Source organism: Castor canadensis, chromosome 14 (assembly GCF_047511655.1).
Source record: "Castor canadensis chromosome 14, mCasCan1.hap1v2, whole genome shotgun sequence".
Lineage (NCBI taxonomy): Eukaryota > Metazoa > Chordata > Mammalia > Rodentia > Castoridae > Castor > Castor canadensis.
Genome location: NC_133399.1, coordinates 105,941,683 through 105,960,278, shown reverse-complemented (window position 1 = coordinate 105,960,278; position 18,596 = coordinate 105,941,683). Strand labels below are relative to the sequence as shown.

The window sequence follows — 18,596 nt, the reverse complement described above, 5'->3', positions numbered from 1 at the left end:
GTATGCATGTGTATACATACAGCTTTGTTTGCTGAAAAGTCCAGGGAGAAAAGACACCCCAACAGTGCAGGCAGCTCTTGGTTGGTACCATTCTCACTAAAAAGAACTAGGGCTCCTCAAAAAAATGGCTGATCTAGAGTTGGGATGAGGTAGGTAGAAGATGAACTAGGAATATTTTACTTTTCCAGCAAATAAGCAAGTGCTAAGGAAAGAAAGAAAGAAAAAGAAAGGAAAGAAAGAGAGAGGAAGGAAGGAAAAATTGATGGAAGAGAGGAAAGAAAGAAAGAAGGAAGGAAGGAAGGAAGAAAAAAGAAAGAAAGAATGAAAAAGGAAAGTCATGAACAGTGGTTCACACCTGTAATTCTAGCTACTAAGGAGACAGAGATCAGACAAAGGCGCAGCCCAGGCAAATAGTTAGCAAGATCTCATCTTGCTAAGCTGTATGCCTGTGATCTCAGCTAAGAGGGAGACATCAGTAGGAGGGTGGAGGCCTGAGGCTGGCCAGGTCAAAAATGTGAGACCCTACCTGAAAAATAACTAAAACCAAAAGGGCTGGGAACATGGCTTAAATGGTAGAGCTTGAGGTCCCCTAGTTCACACACCACTACTGCCAAAACAAAAGAGAGAAGAGAGATCTTGATGTCCTCACCAGTCAAATCTGGGACAATTTGAGTAGCAAAATAATTAGGTATAATAATGCAACACAAGTCATGGGGAAAGTAGGCATCGTGAATCAATACTGATAGATATACAGACAGACAGACAGGGAGAAGAGATGGCTCCTCCTTCTAATACTGCCAGAGTTGGGAAATCAGCATTTTGCAATGGAGGTAGACTGGATTGGGCAAATGGCTCAGTGAGTGCTGTCTCTGTTTTGAGGAGGAGCAGGATATGTACATGATCTTAAAGTGTTGCCTCACTGGCTCCTTATTAGTTGCAGGGGGGAGGGGGTCACATTGGTGAAATCAGGAAGCACCTTGACCTGCTGATCAAAACAACATCACCTAGGAGGGCACTGTGAGAATCACCCACCATCACTTACGTATTTCATTGACCAAGAACACATAAAGAGACAGGAGAAAAAACACAAAATGAGGCTCATTCCATTAAAAAAGAAAAGTCAGCTAGTCAAAGCCATCAGTCAAAAAAGACAATAAAAGGAAAAAGATATGATAGCTAAATGTAATACTTAACCACAGACCGGATCCTGTCCTGGAGAGAGAAGGGAATTGGTAGAGGGCATCCTGTCAACTGACAAAATTGAAGTATGAACAGAAGATTAGATAAAGTATCAAGGTAAATTCATGAAATTCTTAGCTATTCCCTGACTTATATTTCTGTTTTTAGGAAATACGTACTGAAGTGCTCAGAGAGGAAAGACCATAACATATGTAGATTATACTCAAGTGCTTTAGAAAAATGCGTGCATGCATGTATGTATGTATGTATGTGTGTGTGTTCACATATCTGCGCATGAACAAGATGGCAGTGAAAATCTTTATGCATGAATGTTATACATGTGATTTTCATAAGGCAGTTTCCCAAAAGAACATTTTAATGTTCTGCTTAACTAGCAAGTTATCATCAAGAAAAGGCATGCAAAATACTCTTCTATCCACATAGAGTATGAATATAGACTCATCTGCTGGTCCACCCCAGTGAGTCCCATCATTGGGCTGGGGGCATGGCGCAAGTGGTAGGACACCTGCCTAGCAAGCGTGAGGCCCTGAGTTCAAACCCCAGTGCTGCAAAAAAAAAAAAGTATTTATGAACTGAACTCAGAAGAGCTCTATATTGTTTTGCAATATTGGAGTTTGAACTCAGGGCCTTCACCTTGAGCCACTCCACCAACCCTTTTTTGTGATGGGTATTTTTGAGATAGGGCCTGGAGAACTATTTGCCTGGGCTGGCTTAAACCTCAATCCTCCTGATCGCTGCCTCCCAAAGAGCTAGGATTACAAGCATGAGCCACCAGTGCCTGCCTCCATATTTCATGTCGTACATTAAGAATTATTAGTGAGGCACTGGGGGTGGAGTTCAAGTGGAACTCAGTGGTAGTGGAACTCAGTGGTAGAGCCATCAATGGCACACAGGACTCTTTAGCAACAAGAAAGGAAATGAAAATTATGTGTAAGACTGCAGACTGTGTCCGGAGCCTGTGGCGACACCAGGTTTCCCGGTCAGCTCTCTGGCACGTGGGTTTTTCCTCTCGCCTCTTGTTTCACTTCTCTCCCATTTTTCAAAATTGCAGACCAGTTGGGGTGCGAGTCCCAGTCTTTACTGACAGGTTATGAGTGGCACTGACTGATGGATTGGAGGGTTATGAACAATCAGAAAGTCCTGGGGCTGTCCCAGGGTAAGGTGGTGTGACTAAAAGCTGGGAGGGAAGCTTCCAGCACCCAGGCTTTACAGGAGGATTCTGTAGTCCAGCTGTGCTGCATGCCCCACCCCCCACCCCCATGGCCTTGTCTCCCCCACTTCTCATGCACCAGAGGCTCTATGCTTCTGACACCCAGCCTCTCATTTGTCTTTCCATCTGGTTTCACTCCTAATTTATATTTCTTTTCTTTCTTCCATTTATTTTGCTTGTTTGTTTGGTCCTTGGGGGATTTCTCTCATTTTTTTTTCAGCTTTAGCTGTGCATTGAGCAATATGTTTCCCATTTATCTACTATCTAAATTTTATAGCCTGGGAACATTTCTGGGTCAGTAATGCTAGAAGCAGAAGCCCTGAGTTTGCTGTTCTCTGTTTTTATTTTTTAAATGGGACCAAGTGCTGGGTCTGGCCCTAAGGCAATCTTCACAACCCTATAAACTTTACTGTCTAAAGTATCACTTTTATGGACAAAAAGCTTGAGATTTAGCACAAGTTAAGAATGTTGCTTAAGAGCACACAGAGTGTAAGTGGTAACATCAAGATTTGAATGCTGATTTTCTACCATACCGACTACCACTCAAGGTGAGAAGCAAAGGTTCTACAAAACGCAGAAGAATCTTGCTTTTGCAACTACAAGGTCATCAAGTGGAAATGAGAAAGGACAGGCACATGACTGGGCCCATAACTAAGCATGTGGTGCCTTGGGGGCTCTGACAATGGCCAGCAGTTGTCTTGAGTTGCACCCTTGGATCCTTTAGCTCCTGTGACCTCATTTCCCAAATGCTGCACCATGACCATTGTGATCAAAGAGACCACTGAGATGCAAAGAAGGTAGGAACACTTGGTAAATGAAGGCAGCCCTGAACGGACTCAGCAGGGAAGGGACTGAGGATCGCAGATTAAAGGTCCCACCATCATTGCCATGCATGCTCACTGCTCAGCCTCAAGTTCCAGCTCACATATCACTTCTACAACAAAGTCATCTTGACTTCTTAGACTGGAGTAGGACCCTTGCTGCATTTCCATGTGCTCTGTATTCTCCCTTTGTAGAATGCAAAATGCTTTTCCTTATTTATCTGACCGCTCTCATGCCCAGGGTGTAAGTTCAGAGGTCAGGGACTTTCTTGTTCTCTTGTTCTTTGTGCTTTACCCAAAGTCCCTAGCACAGAGCTAGCATGCAGAAAGGCTTAATGAGCAATTTGAAATGGACCTATGAGTGATTTTGTATTATGTTTTTGTAGTTCTGTGCCTGCATCTTGAGCTGTTTGAGGGCCTCTCAAAAGGCCAAGGTCAAGCCCTTAGACAGCACTCCTAATCTCCATTGTCCATCTGATCCCTACACCAGCCCGAGGGAGACACAGTGATTTGATAGGTGAGGAAACTGAGTTGGGGTGTGTGTGTGTGTGTGTGTGTGTGTGTGTGTGAGAGAGAGAGAGATAAGGTCTTTAATGCCTGCTTAAAATCACAGAGCCAGCTAGTTGCAAATTGAATCTTGTTTCCCACTGTACAGTAACAGATTCCAGGCAGCCTCTTTTGAGGGTGCTAGTGAGTAAGCACGTGAATGTATGTGTGTGCGCCTGTGTGTGTTTGCTGTTGAGTGCTTTGGAGAAGGCTGGTAGAAAAAAAAAAAGGAGAGGGTACAAGGGGTGGTAGAGAGAAAAAAGGAGGAGAGGGTACAAGGAAAATGATATGTGAGTTCAACTCCCCCCCTCTCAACATATATCCTACAAAATCAACCTTTTCAATTTTGCTTTGGGACTTGGGTTGGGATCCCATGATCAATCTGCCAACAGTGTCCCAGGACAGCCTTGCCTCGGTGGTTACAGGATGGCGATCTCTTTCCCCTAACTCAATGCTTCAGGAGAGGTGGGCTGGAATTCCTTGGGCCTTCCCTGCTTATCTGACCAAAACTTCACCAGTTAGCCAGGGCCTCTCAATCACCCCCATGAGCTCCCAGAAACAGGATGAGCTGTGTGCTGCCAGATCCGGCCTGCCTGGGCCCCCAGGGGAGGCACTCTTTCATCTTCCTGCCCCTGTCCCTCATTTCTTCCCACCCGGTGGTGGTGTTCCCCTGCCTTCCCTCACGACTGGGCCTCCTCCCTGTTCTGGCTGCAGGGCCAATTTCATCACTTCACTGTTTATGGCCTTTGCTGGGAATCTGGGATGACTTAAATCAGGCAAGGCTGACATGGCTTCAGCAAACACTCCCTCCCAGAGCTTTGTCGTAACCTTGCTCCCTCAGTGAGAGGCCCTTAAATTGCCTGTCATTAGCAAGTGGGAATTAATAATGACTGCTTTCCGGTACTGCTAGGAGTGGCCCAGGGGAAGGGAAGTGTCCATTGCCAGCACAGAGCTCAGCTCTCTCTAGATTAGGGATTCATGTGAGTTTGACCATCTTCCCCTCAATGACATCTCAGCTCCATAACTCACAGTTCTCCCCCATCCCCAAAGAGAGCTTCTCCTCCTTCTAATCCTGGATTTCCTGTTCTCCAGTGTTGAGCCCAGACCTTAGGGACTCCTGATTCGCCTATGTCTGGAACACTGCAGAAACTCGCTACTTTAGCCTCATTCACGTTAATGACAGCATAGTCCAAAGCATTTGTGAAGTCCTCCCAAGCCACACCCTTTGGAAGTACAAACTCAGTGTGTTAACATTACACATGATTGCTCTGGTCAGAAAACGGACGAGCACACAAAGAATGAGAAAAGCTTGGCTGAAGACAGACTCACAGTTGATTAGAGGATGGTTGATTAGACAGGATTCTGGTTTCCCAACCTTGCGCTGGGCCAAGCAGGGTCAACAGAGATGGGAAAAGACTTTTCTTCCATCTCCCATCTCTTTACCACCTCTGGGTCATCGGACTTAAGTGTTGGATATACCTGATCGCCAGAGTGTTTTTAGAGATGGACAAAGGCAAGCTTAGAGGAAAGGACTTACAGGTCAGAGTCTACCTCTGTCATGTCACCATAGCTCATGGAGGTGAGGTGACCTGACAGTTGATAGTGATTCCTAGATGTCCAGGAATCTAGAGCAAGACCAACTGTATACACAGACGCTACAGAGTTGAATACCCCTGGCTCAGGATGGCCACAGAGCTAAGACAGGACCTTTCCACCCAGGCCTGACATCTGTTTATATATCACATCTCCCAATAGTCTTTCACCTTCTGGAGATCAGGAAACCTTCCCTGGCCCCTCTCAGCCCAGAGCTGATGTCACAGCAGTGGCACAGAAGGTGGCTTTCTGACCCTGTAGGTCTGTGTCCATACTTAACTGGCTGTCTCTGCTGTTTTAATCATGAGCTCATTTTAGTAATAATAAAAAAGATTAATTACTTAAAATATGGCTTAAATCTGGTTTATTCTTAGAGTTCTCTGTGACTAGGGAGTGTTGATGACCAGAGTTTGCAAAGGCTTAAGGCTGCAGAGACAAAATTAGCACCCAGAGGCTTGAGGTCTGAACCTGTAAGACATGAACAGGTCTCTGCTTTCCTCCCCTCCACAGTGCTCCCTTGTGATATCCGGCTATGATATTCTCTTCTAAAGCTAAAAGGGCTCTTGGTTGGGGGGCGGGTGGGAGTGGGAGGAGGTTTTATTTTTTCCAGTTATTGTTCCAGTTGGACCATAGGGCCTCTATTTCTGTGGCACTCTGAGATAATGCTTTGGTTCTTATCTGTGTCGATGCATAAACATCCATGCAATTTAGGGCTTTCGACATGTTGGAAGTTATGGAGCGCTCAAGTGTAAAACATATGGGTTGCTGGGTGTCTGGAATAGTGGAAGAAAGTACCATGTATAATAGGATGCAGGTGTTTGATGGCAGAAACAGCACCGGCTGAGGGCATATGCTTTCTGTCTGTCTTTTTCTTCCTCTTTCTCAAGTTGCTGATTTCAGGATCAAGGACGGGGGGAGGGGGGTCCCTAACCTGGGTTAGGGAGAGGACAGTGGTGAAGATAAGGTAAGCCTGAATTTGAAAACCTTCATAAAGCCTCTCTGTGGGCCCCAACCAGGACAACATGCTGTTCTTAAGACTCTGAAGCAGTTGCTACCTGCCCTGTCCCCAGACCCTAAGGGATTGGAGCTGTAATGAGGAAGTGTCCCAGTCTCTGTACTCAAGAGGCCAGCATGATGGATCATCTTGAGAAGGTTCCAGCCAGACTCTGTTCTTCATGTGTCTGTCACTGACCAAATCACAGGCAGTGTGCTTGGGAGGAAAAAACAAAATCAAATACTTGCCAGTGTTGCAAGCCAGACACATGAAGAGGCCAGCAGACCTCTGTTCCTCGCGTGCCTTATGTCACAATCTCCAACTCCAACACCAGAAGGATTACCACAGAGGAGGAATTCCTTGTTTTTTTAAGCCTCTGCTCCTACAGAGCCACGTAGAACCTAAGATTGAAGGTGTATGTCTTGGCTTTGGTGTCTGCTGACTCTCTCGGGGTTGATTCTGGTTCAACTCTTTCTCTTGGGGGTGGAAAACAGCCCAGACCTGCTAACTAACTCCTAGCTCAACTGTGGTCGCTGATGCTGGCTTTCTGTTGGTTGACCAAAAATGTGTAGTTGATTCATTCTTCGCCTTTCTTTGGGACTGCATTCTTCCATCCCAATCAGCCAGAGGGAGAGATTCGAGGAATTGAATAAAAGGTCTTTCTTTGGGCACTTCAAGGAACATATTTTGATGATTATCTTCAGCCGAATTCACAGAGTGGGTTTTCCAAACAGCCAATTGGGCAGGAAAAATAAAGATTTTGGGGCCTGCTTGGGAGCCAGTGCTATATTTAAAGTTGCAGTGTAGCTGCAGTTTAAGGTCAGAGAAAGCTGTAATTAAGGTAGCAGGATTGTTTTCATTAGAACCCTCCTGCCACTGTCCCTCTCCATGGCTTCCTCTGTGGCTTCATCTGTATCCTGGTGGGAATCTTCTGCCTGGTGGGAAAGCAGCTGGCCTTTCCTTTGAGCTCCTCTTGATCTACGAGTTGTAGTTGTCAGCCTCTTAATTTCTGCCATTTCTTTCTTCTCATCCTGGCCTTTTTGGTCCTCATCCCTAACCTCCTTCATTCCTGAAATCCACATCTGAGACACGAGTCAGCCCTGTCTCCTATCCACCTCCCTCTGAATTCTCCCCTTGCTGCCTCTACTGCATTCTTGGTGACCACAGAGGTTGACAGTAAATTCTCCCTTCATTCTAAACTCTCCTTACCCCAAACCATGTTCTTCTCTTTCATGCCCTTGGTTAATCTCACTGGGATATCATTGATGTTTTGGATTGCACGATTTTTCATTAGATAGGATTAACCTACTGTGCACAGATGTTTTTGCATTCTGGCCTTGCCCTTAAAGGTCAGGGGCAATCCTTGGTCACTGTGACAACCCTGAATGCCTGCCTGGTTTCAAAGTAGGCCGTCAAGGGATGGAGTTGTCTCTGCTTGAGAACTTGGGCTTTTAACTCCATACAGCATTTCCTCCCATCACAACTACACTGGTCTCCTTGGTGGAGATAGCTCCTTTTCCACTCACAGGGACCCCACAATTTCAGTGGGACAGGAGGGTTTGTTTGATCCTTGCTGTCTCCTCTGGTCCTTCGAACCCCACACCCCACACATTCTGTTTTGTACCACTCAAGCTCCAAGACACCCCTCCCACAGCTCTGTCCCTCTCTGAGTTTCCTCTTCCTTGGGTATTAGACACAGATGTGTCATCCACTTTCCAGAGGTGCTATGAAAAGTGTCAAATGTTTGATTAAGGGTGGTAACAGTTGCTTTTATTCAGGTTAGTTTTATAATCTATTCCAATAACTGATGTTATCTATCACCCTCATCACCCTCAGGACTAATTTCCAAATTCCAAGAAATCCACTTACCAAAATATGTCCTATGGAACAGTAGTTCCAAAATACTCTTCATGAAGAGGGTGTAGATATTGCATACTTTGTGCCATCACAGAGAATCATATTAGCACAGCAAACATCATGAAAACTACAAAAAAAGCTCACTTAAATATGTATTTAATTCTATGATTCTCTGGACTTATTTGGCCATGGAACTTCCTGCCAATCTTGAAAAACATGTATCTATTAGTTCCATGGAACTGGTATTTAGCGATGCCTTACTCTGGGACATGCTGTTCTGGATAAACATCATGGCTGGATTAGATTATGTCTTCACCCTTCTCCTGCCATCCATGTGAGTGGAGGCAACACTTATGTTGAAAGGCAGGCTCCTTGAGCTGAAATCTGCACATCTCATCTCCACACTGGCAGTGGCTCAGACCACCTGCTCTTTGGAGCTCATCTCTGTTCCACCTGCCTGTGTGGTCTCAAGCTTCACTAACCTCCACCGCACTAAGCCTTTATGTCTTCTCTTCACCCACTTATCATCCACCTGAGCCCCAAGACCAGCCTTGCCTAGGGACAGCCTCGGCCCCTGGAGCCTTCAGCTCTCTCTCCATGCCAGGGTGCCAACCAGCATTCAGTCTGTTTTCTCTGCATGGTGCTGGCCTTTCCCACCCAGTGCAGCAGGAGCATTTCCCAAAGACGAAGATACCAACTCCTCATCTTCCACCAGCTCCTCAAGATGGCTGCACTCTTACCCAGCATGGGTGAGCAGACTGGGAAGATGCCCCTGTGCTCTTGGAACAAGATTGGCATTCTCTTCTCATGCTTTAAATGAGTGCACTCTTGCCTCAGCAATCCCTCTTAGGAACTTTCCTAAGACGATAGCTATTCAACTAGCAAAGCATACTTCGGTGAGCCTGAGGGGAAACAAGGATAGCTTCAATGCCCACCCATAGGGGGTCTACTCAATAAGTTATACATTATACACCCGTTTAAAAAATAATATAGAGCTAAGGGCGCAGCTCAAATGGTAAAGCAATTGTCTGGCAAGCATAAGACCCTCAGTTCAAACCCCAGTACCAACAAAAAAATTAATATAGATTTATATTTATTTCTGGGGAAAAATATTAATGTCCTTTGGTTCATTAAAAAAATGTTTTGGTGCTGGGGGTTGAACCCTGGGCCTTGCACATGCTGATCACACCCTCTACCACAGAGCTACACCCCTACTACAGCACATATGATAGAGTAGGATGGATAGCATCATCTGACCTATGTGGAAGAAAAGCCCTCGTGAACAAAGATTTATGGAAGGCTGCTCATCCATATCTGTCATTTATTACATCTGAGGGTTGGGATTTCCTGTGAGTGTTACATTTTCCCATTTTCTGAAGTTTTTGAGTTTTTTAAATAATGAGTACTGTAAAAAGACTAACTGCAGCTGGGAATGCAATGTCTGTTCGTCTCATTCCTCCCTTCCTTGGGTCCCAGTATGGAGAACCTTCCTTTTTTCCTCCCCACTCTTCTCCCTCCACCACTATCCCTTCATTCCCCTTTTCTTCCATCCCTCTACCTTCGAATGAGCACAGGCCATCTTGACCTTGAAAATCCATTGTGCCCCACCCGCTTCTCACTCCAACTACCTACTCCCTTTCTCTGAGAATTCTCAAACTTGAGGCTGCTGTGTCTTATCTCACCCGCCTCTGCCCCTTTGTGGCCATGCTTTCTCAGAGCTGGTGAAACCTAGGACAGCTCTGGTGACGATGGCCAGTGTTGGGACCATTTCTTCCTCTTGGAACTTTGTCTTCTCACTTTCCATGACATTGCTGTCCTATTCTCTGCTTGTGTCCCTGGCCGGTCCTCTTGGCTCCATCACAAGCTCATTTTCTTCCTCCCATGCTTTAAAAGTAGAGATTTCCCAAGATGGGCTGAAGTCCTAAGAGGAGGTCTCTAGGGAGAGGTATCAAACAGCCCTTCCACGACTCTCCATGACCAAAAAACATATTCAGAAGTCCTTTAGGTGGCACAAGGCCACGGGGGCCTATGGCTCTCAGTTTCTCTTGGCAAACACTTAACTCCAGGCAAATCTCTCGACCCATGACCACCAAGCACACTTCCCTGAGGACCTCATGCCTAGCTCTCCCTGAAACTACTTCCTGCCTCTCCCTACTGACCTGATCTAAGTCTCCCTACCCTTTGACTCCTCCCTACAGCCTTTCTGAAATGCTTGCTCCCTCTCCAAGGACTCCTACTGAAGCCACTCCTATGCCACTCATTTTTCTTTTGCATAATCTGCCTTACTATTTGGTACCCTTCTTGGGTGTGCACGCCTTGTCTCTGCCAGGCTTATTCTCGGCTGGCATTCCTCTTTTCAAAATGCACCAGTACTCCACACATGTTGGCTGACTGAAAAGTGTGGGGCCACACCCCAGAATAGTCAGCTGTCCAGCTTGGGTTCAGGTGGAGGTGAAGGTATCTTATCTGAACTGGAAAGAAGGTGTCTGCGATTCTTCAGCCAGAGATGTTGAAGCCACTGCTGGACACGTGGGTCAGGAGCTAAGAGAAGTATATCTGGTGCCATCAGACTGTTCCCACATGTGCAGTGAATGAGACTGGAGAGACTGTCCAGGGAGGATGCCCAATGAGCACCCAGGAGTCTGTGCCTGAGGCCATGGTACATCCAGGAGCAGCAAAAATGGACAGCCAGGAAGAGAACTGATATCACTGTCACCCCTCCCTGGCACCTTTCTTATGCTGCCTACCACTTTTAGTCTCTTTTGAATGATCTGGGGCACATCTTAAGTGTCCTAGCAAAGGGGAGGCTCCGTGAGAGAAAGAATAGTGTCTAAGCTCTTCTTTATGTCTTTCTTTATCAATAGATATCTGTAGACATACAAACGCTGTCATCTGACAGCTGGTCAAAAAATGTTTTCTGGGTAGAAGTGTCTTTATTCCATACCTGTGTGAGTTCTGAGGATGCTGTGGTGTGATGCTTACCTTTAGGATCTCATCCCAGTAGGGGATTCTGATGTACACAGCGAGCAGATGTCATGAACACCCCCAGGTGTCTGGGAAAAGGCAGACAGAGACACCATGCTCATGAAGATGGCACTCTGATACCATCGAGTCTACTTGAAAGAAGGGACCAAAGCCCCTGGAGTCCAGTAGCTGTCCTAGTGAGAAAGCTGGTCTGTGCCAGGGCTTGGCTGACCTTGGAGCTCCAGTGCTCTCAACACAGGTGCACACACAACGTAATCAAACACAGGTGCACATGTGAGCATCATGGCCCAACATGCCATCCTGGGTGCTGATTCTAAGGCCCAGAACATCAGCTTGTCCTTGGAAACCGACAAGCTATACAACCTTGACTATTGCTAAGCAGAATGCCTTTTGCCTCCCATATCAGCTCTGAGATGCAAGTCTTCTGTTATTAAATCGCCCCAGCTGCATGCAAGGGTGATCATTGTTGTGGGATGATGTCTGAGGGTTGGAAGCCAATCTTAACATCCAAACCCCGGGGCCCCTTAGGGCCATTTGGTGGCTCTTTTAACCTCTGTGACATCCTCCTCCTCTTTCGAGCCCAGGCTCCTTTTAGTGTCCAGTGGTCTGGGGATGCAGGCTCAGGAATGGAGGGATATAACCTCCTGGTGTCAAGCTGGCAGGTAGACTCACCCTGGATCCCCATGCTGTGTTTTTACAGTGCTGCTCCTGGCCTCCCTTCCCCATGAGGTGTGGTTACCCTCTCTGAGAGGGCTTGTTCTCCTTGTGCTTGGGAGTGGTGGAGTGTGGCTCTGCCCTGTTTCCAAGAGGCAGGCAGCTAAACTAAGCCCAGTCTCTGAGGGGCTGAGGCTGCATGCCTTCTTCCCCCCACCCTCTGCTGAATCACTTGGCTCTCTTCATGATCTGGATCCAGAGTTCCTGGGCCTCAGGGACTACTCAGGAGAAGAGGCCCAGAGAGAGACGATGACAGGATCAGGGCTAGAACCCTCAGCTTTGACCCTCAAACATCTTTGCAGCAAACCAGGGTTCTGGGAGGGCTCAACCGTCAAGATCTTGTCACTGGAGGTGTAGACACAATCAATCCACAGGCAGTAGTTAATGGCTCAGACAAGCCAGTGGGAAGCTCTGAGGTGGGCTTGTCACCAAGGGACTCTTGGCAGCTGTGTGCTCTTTAGGATTACGTTTGAGAGAGGCCAGGTGCCAGCTCACATCAAAAGATGTGGCTGCCTGGGAGGCCTGGCCGGCTGGCTGTCAGCAGAAGAGGCCTCTGGGTGGAAACAGCTTGGCTGGCAGAGTGGGTCCTGGCACTGGGCCACGGGTGGGCTGTGAGCTCAACAGGCATTACATTCTTGTTTAAGTACTGTCCCCACCAGTGCCACCTCTCCCTAGAACATCACCTCACCATGTTTGTTTTGAGTAGGGGACCATGGTCCTTTGCCACCAGATGTAATTGGAAGATCGGCTCTGGAGGAGCCCACGAAGCCAGCCTCCCTCAGGAAGGGGCCCCGCCCTGCTCTGAGGGGCACTTTGCTTTTTCTACTCTGGTGAGGAAAATCTTGGTTCTTCACACTCCATCGATCCTAAAGGCCAAATATTTGCTAACTGCCTCCTGTTTCCATCACAGGTAGAGGTGGTGGTTCTTCCTGGCAGCTGGGGAGGAAGGCATGCTGGAGTCAACCCTCGTCTCTTCCCTAGCTCTGCATCCCATGGGGCCCCGGGGTGTCACAGGTGATTACTGAGGGTTCAGAAGATCTGTCCTGAAGGAAACGCTCACCACTGAGAGTTTCACTGGCACCTGGGAGGCACCTGGTTTGGAGCAGGGGGCAGCAGGTAAGCAGGCAGGACTGGGCTAATTCCTTGCTTGCAAGCAGCAGCAGCAGGGAGGACCTCCTCTGAGATAGTCATTCACACCACATCTTTTGTCCCCATGTCACAGACTTTCAACCTTGCCTGTCTTTCCCTCTCTGTATTTTCTCTTACAGTGTTTGCCTGGAATGTTGGTGGAGCCAAAACCTCTCAGTGAATATGCAGCAATTTTGCCACTCTCGCCAAGGTCCAGAACGATGTGGCCTTAGAGCTTTCCCTGGCCTTCTGGTAATGGCCTGCCCTGGGCCCACAGATGGGAGGGGGAAACTCCAGCTAGGCAGCTAGGAGCAAGAGTGCAGTGGTGAGGCTCCTCTACCTGCCTGCCAGGAAATTCCCCAGGGTTGATTATAACTTGCTTGGCTCATCCTGACAGTCCAGGCCGTGGTGAGGCCCTAAGAAAGCACAGACAGAAGGTGCCACAAGCCGGAGGGCAGGAAGCAGCAGAGAAACAGGGGCATATTCTGGACGGGAAGTCAGGACTCCCTGACTAGCTGTGAGTCCTCAGCAAGTCATTTCTCCACAGGACCAGTCACATAATTTGTGGGGCCCAGCACGAAATGAAAGTGGGGGGGAGAGAGGGATGTCCCTTGTTAAAAAAAAACATGAAGAATTTCAAGACAGCACCAGAGAGCATCAAACTAAATGTGGGGCCTTATGGGACTGCATGGGTGCACATCCACAAAGCCAGCCTTACCTGTTTGGGCCTTGGTTTCCTTGACATTATAGTGGAGAGGCTAAATTCAATCAGAGGCTTTTCTGTGGAGCTCTTTGTTCAAATGAAGCTCCAGACTCAAGTGTCAGAGACAACAGCTGCTGTAGTTGAAACAGGCACCTCCTGCCCCTGTACCTGACTTAGCAACACCTGAGAGTATAATTTACAGCCCTGCAGATGACCTCCAAGGTCCTTTTAAGGTTCCACTTTCAGCAAGTTGGAGAGGCAGTGAGGTTCTCACTGCTAGGAAAACAAGGATCTGTGGCCACTATAGGAGGACTGTGGAAAGACACCCAAGAGTGTACTAAAAACTCCAGACTCCCCCACCCCATAGCATGACCCCAAAGTCTGCTTCTCTCTAAAGCCTCAAAAAAGCCAGGCCCAGGATTGGCTACTTGGGACTAATGTTTGCTTAATCCCATCACTAGGCTACTCTGGTGGTGGCTGCTAACCTGGGAGTTGGTTTCTGGCCCACAGGGCTTCCCCAGTTGCTTTGTCCCAGGTCAGAGGCCAGGATGCTCAGGCAGTTCAAAGGTTGGGAAGGGCAGGGCCCACCTGGGGGCTGTGACTGGCAGGTCCGTCTTGGGGAAGAGGCAGCAGTAGGTGAAGGACAACGCCAGGCATGAGTGTGCCGGTATAGAAAGCTAGGTGGGGGCTGCAGGAGCCTCTGGGATGGGTGGTCCGAGTGGGGACCTACACTGCTAGAAGGCTGAGCTGGGTGACATCTTTCTGTACTGGCTGGTTAAAGGGATCTTCTCTTGCACTTTGTTTTCAGGGATGAGCAATGCCCTTAGGAGGACGGGACTGACCGGGGGGAGGGCGGGGGGGGGCAGCGGCTTGATTCTGCCATCCTCTCCATCCTCCCCCTCCTCTCTCCGTTCTGCTTGACTTCAGGGCTCCTCCTGTCCCCCTAATACCTTTCTCGCGGATAATCAACAAGGCAGGGGACCGGCCCTGGCCCTCCCCTGTTGGGGTCCAGGGTGCGGGTGCTCCCGCGGGGTCTGGCCTCGGAGCTCCGCTTACCTTTCATGGTCCCTCCCGCCGGGGCCTCGGGAGGGCCCCACCGCAGGCGCTTGAGCTGCGGAGGATGGAGCGGGAAGCCGGGGTCCTCCCCAGGTACGGATCGATGGCCGCCCCTACGCGGGAGTGGGGCTGGGGCGGGTAGTCATGCTGGGCATGCGGGCTGCGGAGGCGGCAGGCCAGGCCAGGCCAGGCCAGGGTCCCGCGGGGTCGCAGCTGGGGACGCCCCGCCGGGCGCCTAGCGCCGCGCGCTGCCCGCTGGAGCCCGGCGAGGTGTGCGGCCGCCCCGCGCCCCGCGCCCCGCTCGCTCTCCGGGCCTCGCTCGCTCTTGCTCTCAGATCGCTCGCTCGCATCCCTCCCTCCCTTCCTCTCTCTCTCCCTCCCGCCCGCCGTCCTCGTCACTGCTTGGGCCCCGGCCCAGATCAACTTCCTTGGTATTTTCAAAACTGCCGCGGCCAGGCCTCTTGGTGCCTGTCGCCGCTGCCGTGGGGGCGCAGCAGGGAGGGCTCTCCACGCCGACCAGCGCCCGGCGACGCCGTGGGCCTGGGGTCCCGCGTGGGGACTCCGGAGTTCAGCCTGCACTTCTTTTTCACCCATCTGTGAGGTCCGGGGAGAGAAGCACAGATTCTTGGGTTCCAGGTCCCCAGCGCCAACTGTTCCGGTTTCCCCGGGACTGTTCCCCGTTTTCCATAATGAAAATCCTGCATCCCCAAACCCAGCAGGATGTAAGTACAGGCGCCCCCTTATCCCCAAGGGATACGTTCCACGATCCCCAGTGGATGCTGAAATCACAGAAGGTGCTGAACCGTGCATACACTTTCGTCCACATCCACACCTATGATAAAGTTTCACTTGTAAATTAGGCACAGGGAGAGATTAACAATAACTAGGAATAAAATTGATCCATTATAACAATATGCTGGATAAAAAGATATGTGATTGTGGCCGCTTTCGGTATCTGTTTGTAAAGTATACAGTGTAGACAGCTGGACCAAAGGAGGACAGAGCAAGATGGTGCAAGATTTGATCAAGCTACTCAAAACAACCTGCAACTATTTACAATAGCCAAGTTATGGAAACAGCCAAGATGCCCCACCACTGACGAGTGGATTAAGAAAATGTGGTATCTATACACAATGGAATTTTATGCAGCCATGAAGAAGAATGAAATGTTATCATTCGCTGGTAAGTGGATGGAATTGGAGAACATCATTCTGAGTGAGGTTAGCCTGGCCCAAAAGACCAAAAATCATATGTTCTCCCTCATATGCGGACATTAGATTAAGGGCAAACACAAGAAGGGGATTGGACTTTGAGCACATGATAAAAGCGAGAGCACACAAGGGAGGGGTGAGGATAGGTAAGAAACCTAAAAAATTAGCTAGCATTTGTTGCCCTTAACGCAGAGAAACTAAAGCAGATACCTTAAAGCAACTGAGGCCAATAGGAAAAGGGGAACAGGTACTAGAGAAAAGGTTAGATCAAAAAGAATTAACATAGAAGGTAACACCCACGCACAGGAAGTCAATGTGAGTCAATGCCCTGTATAGCTATCCTTATCTCAACTAGCAAAAACCCCTGTTCCTTCCTATTATTGCTTATACTCTCTCTACAACAAAATTAGAAATAAGGGCAAAATAGTTTCTGCTGGGTATTGAGGGGGTGGGGGGAGAGGGAGGGGGTGGAGTGGGTGGTAAGGGAGGGGGTGGGGGCAGGGGGGAGAAATGACCCAAGCCATGTATGCACATATGAATAATAAAATAAAAACAACAACAACAAAAAAAAAACGACCTGCAATTTAAAACTTATGAATTGTCTATTTCTATAGCTTTCTATTTGGTATTTCCAGACCACAGTTGACTGTGGATAGCTGAATCATGGAAAGCAAAGCTTCAGATAAGAGAGGCCACTGGGTATACCTACAGACATACATCTCACCCTTCTTACATCCATCCATCCCTGTATTTAGATCTAGATATACATGGAGAGGTTATAGAACAGCCCTAGAGGCACTTTTTTTTTCTTTTTTTGTATTGTTTTATTATTCATATGTGCATACGATGCTTGGGTCATTTCTCTCCCCTGCCTCCACCCCCTTCCTTACCACCCACTCTGCCCCCTCCCTTTTCCCCACCCCCTCAATACCCAGCAGAAACTATTTTGCCCTTATCCCTAGAGACACTTTTAAGGAACTAGCTCACATCACTGAAGGGCTGGCAATCAAAGTCTGCAGGGTGGGCTGGAGACCCTGGGAGGAGCCCTGTTCCTTAAGGCCGTCAACTGATTGATGAGGCCCACCACATCATGGAAGATACCCTTATTTACCCAAAGTCTGTGGTTTAAACTGGTGCTGGTGGCTCAGGCCTATAATCCTAGCTATTTAGGAAGCTGAGATCAGGAGGATCATGGTTCCAGGCCAGCTTGTGCAAATAGTTCACTAGACCCCATCTCCAAAATAGCCAGAGCAAAATGGGCTGGAGGTGTGGCTCAAGCAGTAGAGTGCCTGCTTTGCAAGCGCAAAGCCCTAAATTCAAATCCCAGTCCCATTAAAAAAAAAAAGTCTGTAGTTTAAATGTTACTGTCACATAGGGGCTGGCGGAGTGGCTCAAGTGGTAAGAACGTCTCCCTAGCAAGCATAAGGCCCTGAGCTCAAACCCAAGTGCTGTCAAAAAAATAAAAATGTTTTTCATAAATGTTACTGTCATCTAAAAACAACCTTCACATCAACACCTAGAGTAATGTTTGCTCAAATATCAGGGAACTGTGCCGCCTTGACACATAAAATTAACCATCCCAACCCACACTGAATCTCTTCTCCCTTGGTTTATCCTTTTCTGCACACATCTGGTTTTCCTTCTGGACTTGTTTGACTTCTCTCTCTCTCCTTTTTTTTTTTTTGGCAGTACTGGATTTGAACTCAGGTCCTCCCACTAAGCACTCTACCACTTGACCACACCCCAGCCTTTTGTGCTTCAGATTGTTTTTTATTTTTTTATTTTTTTTTCATTTTTCTTTTATTATTCATATGTGCATACAAGGCTTGGTTTATTTCTCCCCCCTGACCCCACCCCCTCCCTTACCACCCACTCCGCCCCCTCCCTCTCCCCCCCCTCAATACCCAGCAGAAACTATTTTGCCCTTATCTCTAATTTTGTTGTAGAGAGAGTATAAGCAATAATAGGAAGGAACAAGGGGTTTTGCTGGTTGAGATAAGGATAGCTATACAGGGAGTTGACTCACATTGATTTCCTGTGCGTGGGTGTTACCTTCTAGGTTAATTCTTTTTAATCTAACCTTTTCTCTAGTACCTGGTCCCCTTTTCCTATTGGCCTCAGTTGCTTTTAAAGTATCTGCTTTAGTTTCTCTGCGTTAAGGGCAACAAATGCTAGCTAGTTTTTTAGGTGTCTTACCTATCCTCACCCCTCCCTTGTGTGCTCTCGCTTTTATCATGTGCTCATAGTCTCAGATTGTTTTTTAGACAGGGTCTTGCACTTTCCCTGGGGTTAAGCTTGGACCAATCTTCCTATCTCTGCCTCCCGAGAAGCTGGGATTCTATAGATGTGCACCAGCCTACCTAACCTCCTTTTAAGTTTATCACTACTGCTGACGGCAGTACTGGGGGTTGAATTCAGGGCCTCTTGCTCGGTAGGCAGGCTCTCTACCACTTGAGTCAGATTGCCTATCTGTTTTGCTTTGGCTGTGTTTGAGGTAGGGTCTCACTTTATGCCCAGGCTGGTCTGGAGAGCTGTCCTCTGATTTATGCTTCCGCACATAGCTGGGATGACAGCACCC

The 18,596-nt window shown here is 48.1% G+C and overlaps 1 protein-coding gene across 2 annotated transcripts in view; it reads right to left on the bottom strand.

Moving 5' to 3' along the window:
• Positions 1 to 15,079, bottom strand: part of Scara3 (scavenger receptor class A member 3) — a 45,728-nt gene extending 30,649 nt beyond the window's left edge. The window contains exon 1 of one of the 2 annotated variants that reach the window (XM_074055217.1): positions 14,808 to 15,079. In XM_074055217.1, the coding sequence (XP_073911318.1) occupies positions 14,808 to 14,814 (7 nt within the window). In that variant the 5' untranslated portion in view covers positions 14,815 to 15,079. The remainder of the gene's footprint in view (positions 1 to 14,807) is intronic. The other variant, XM_020173206.2, reaches the window with a different exon arrangement.
• Between the last annotated feature and the right edge of the window lie 3,517 nt (positions 15,080 to 18,596).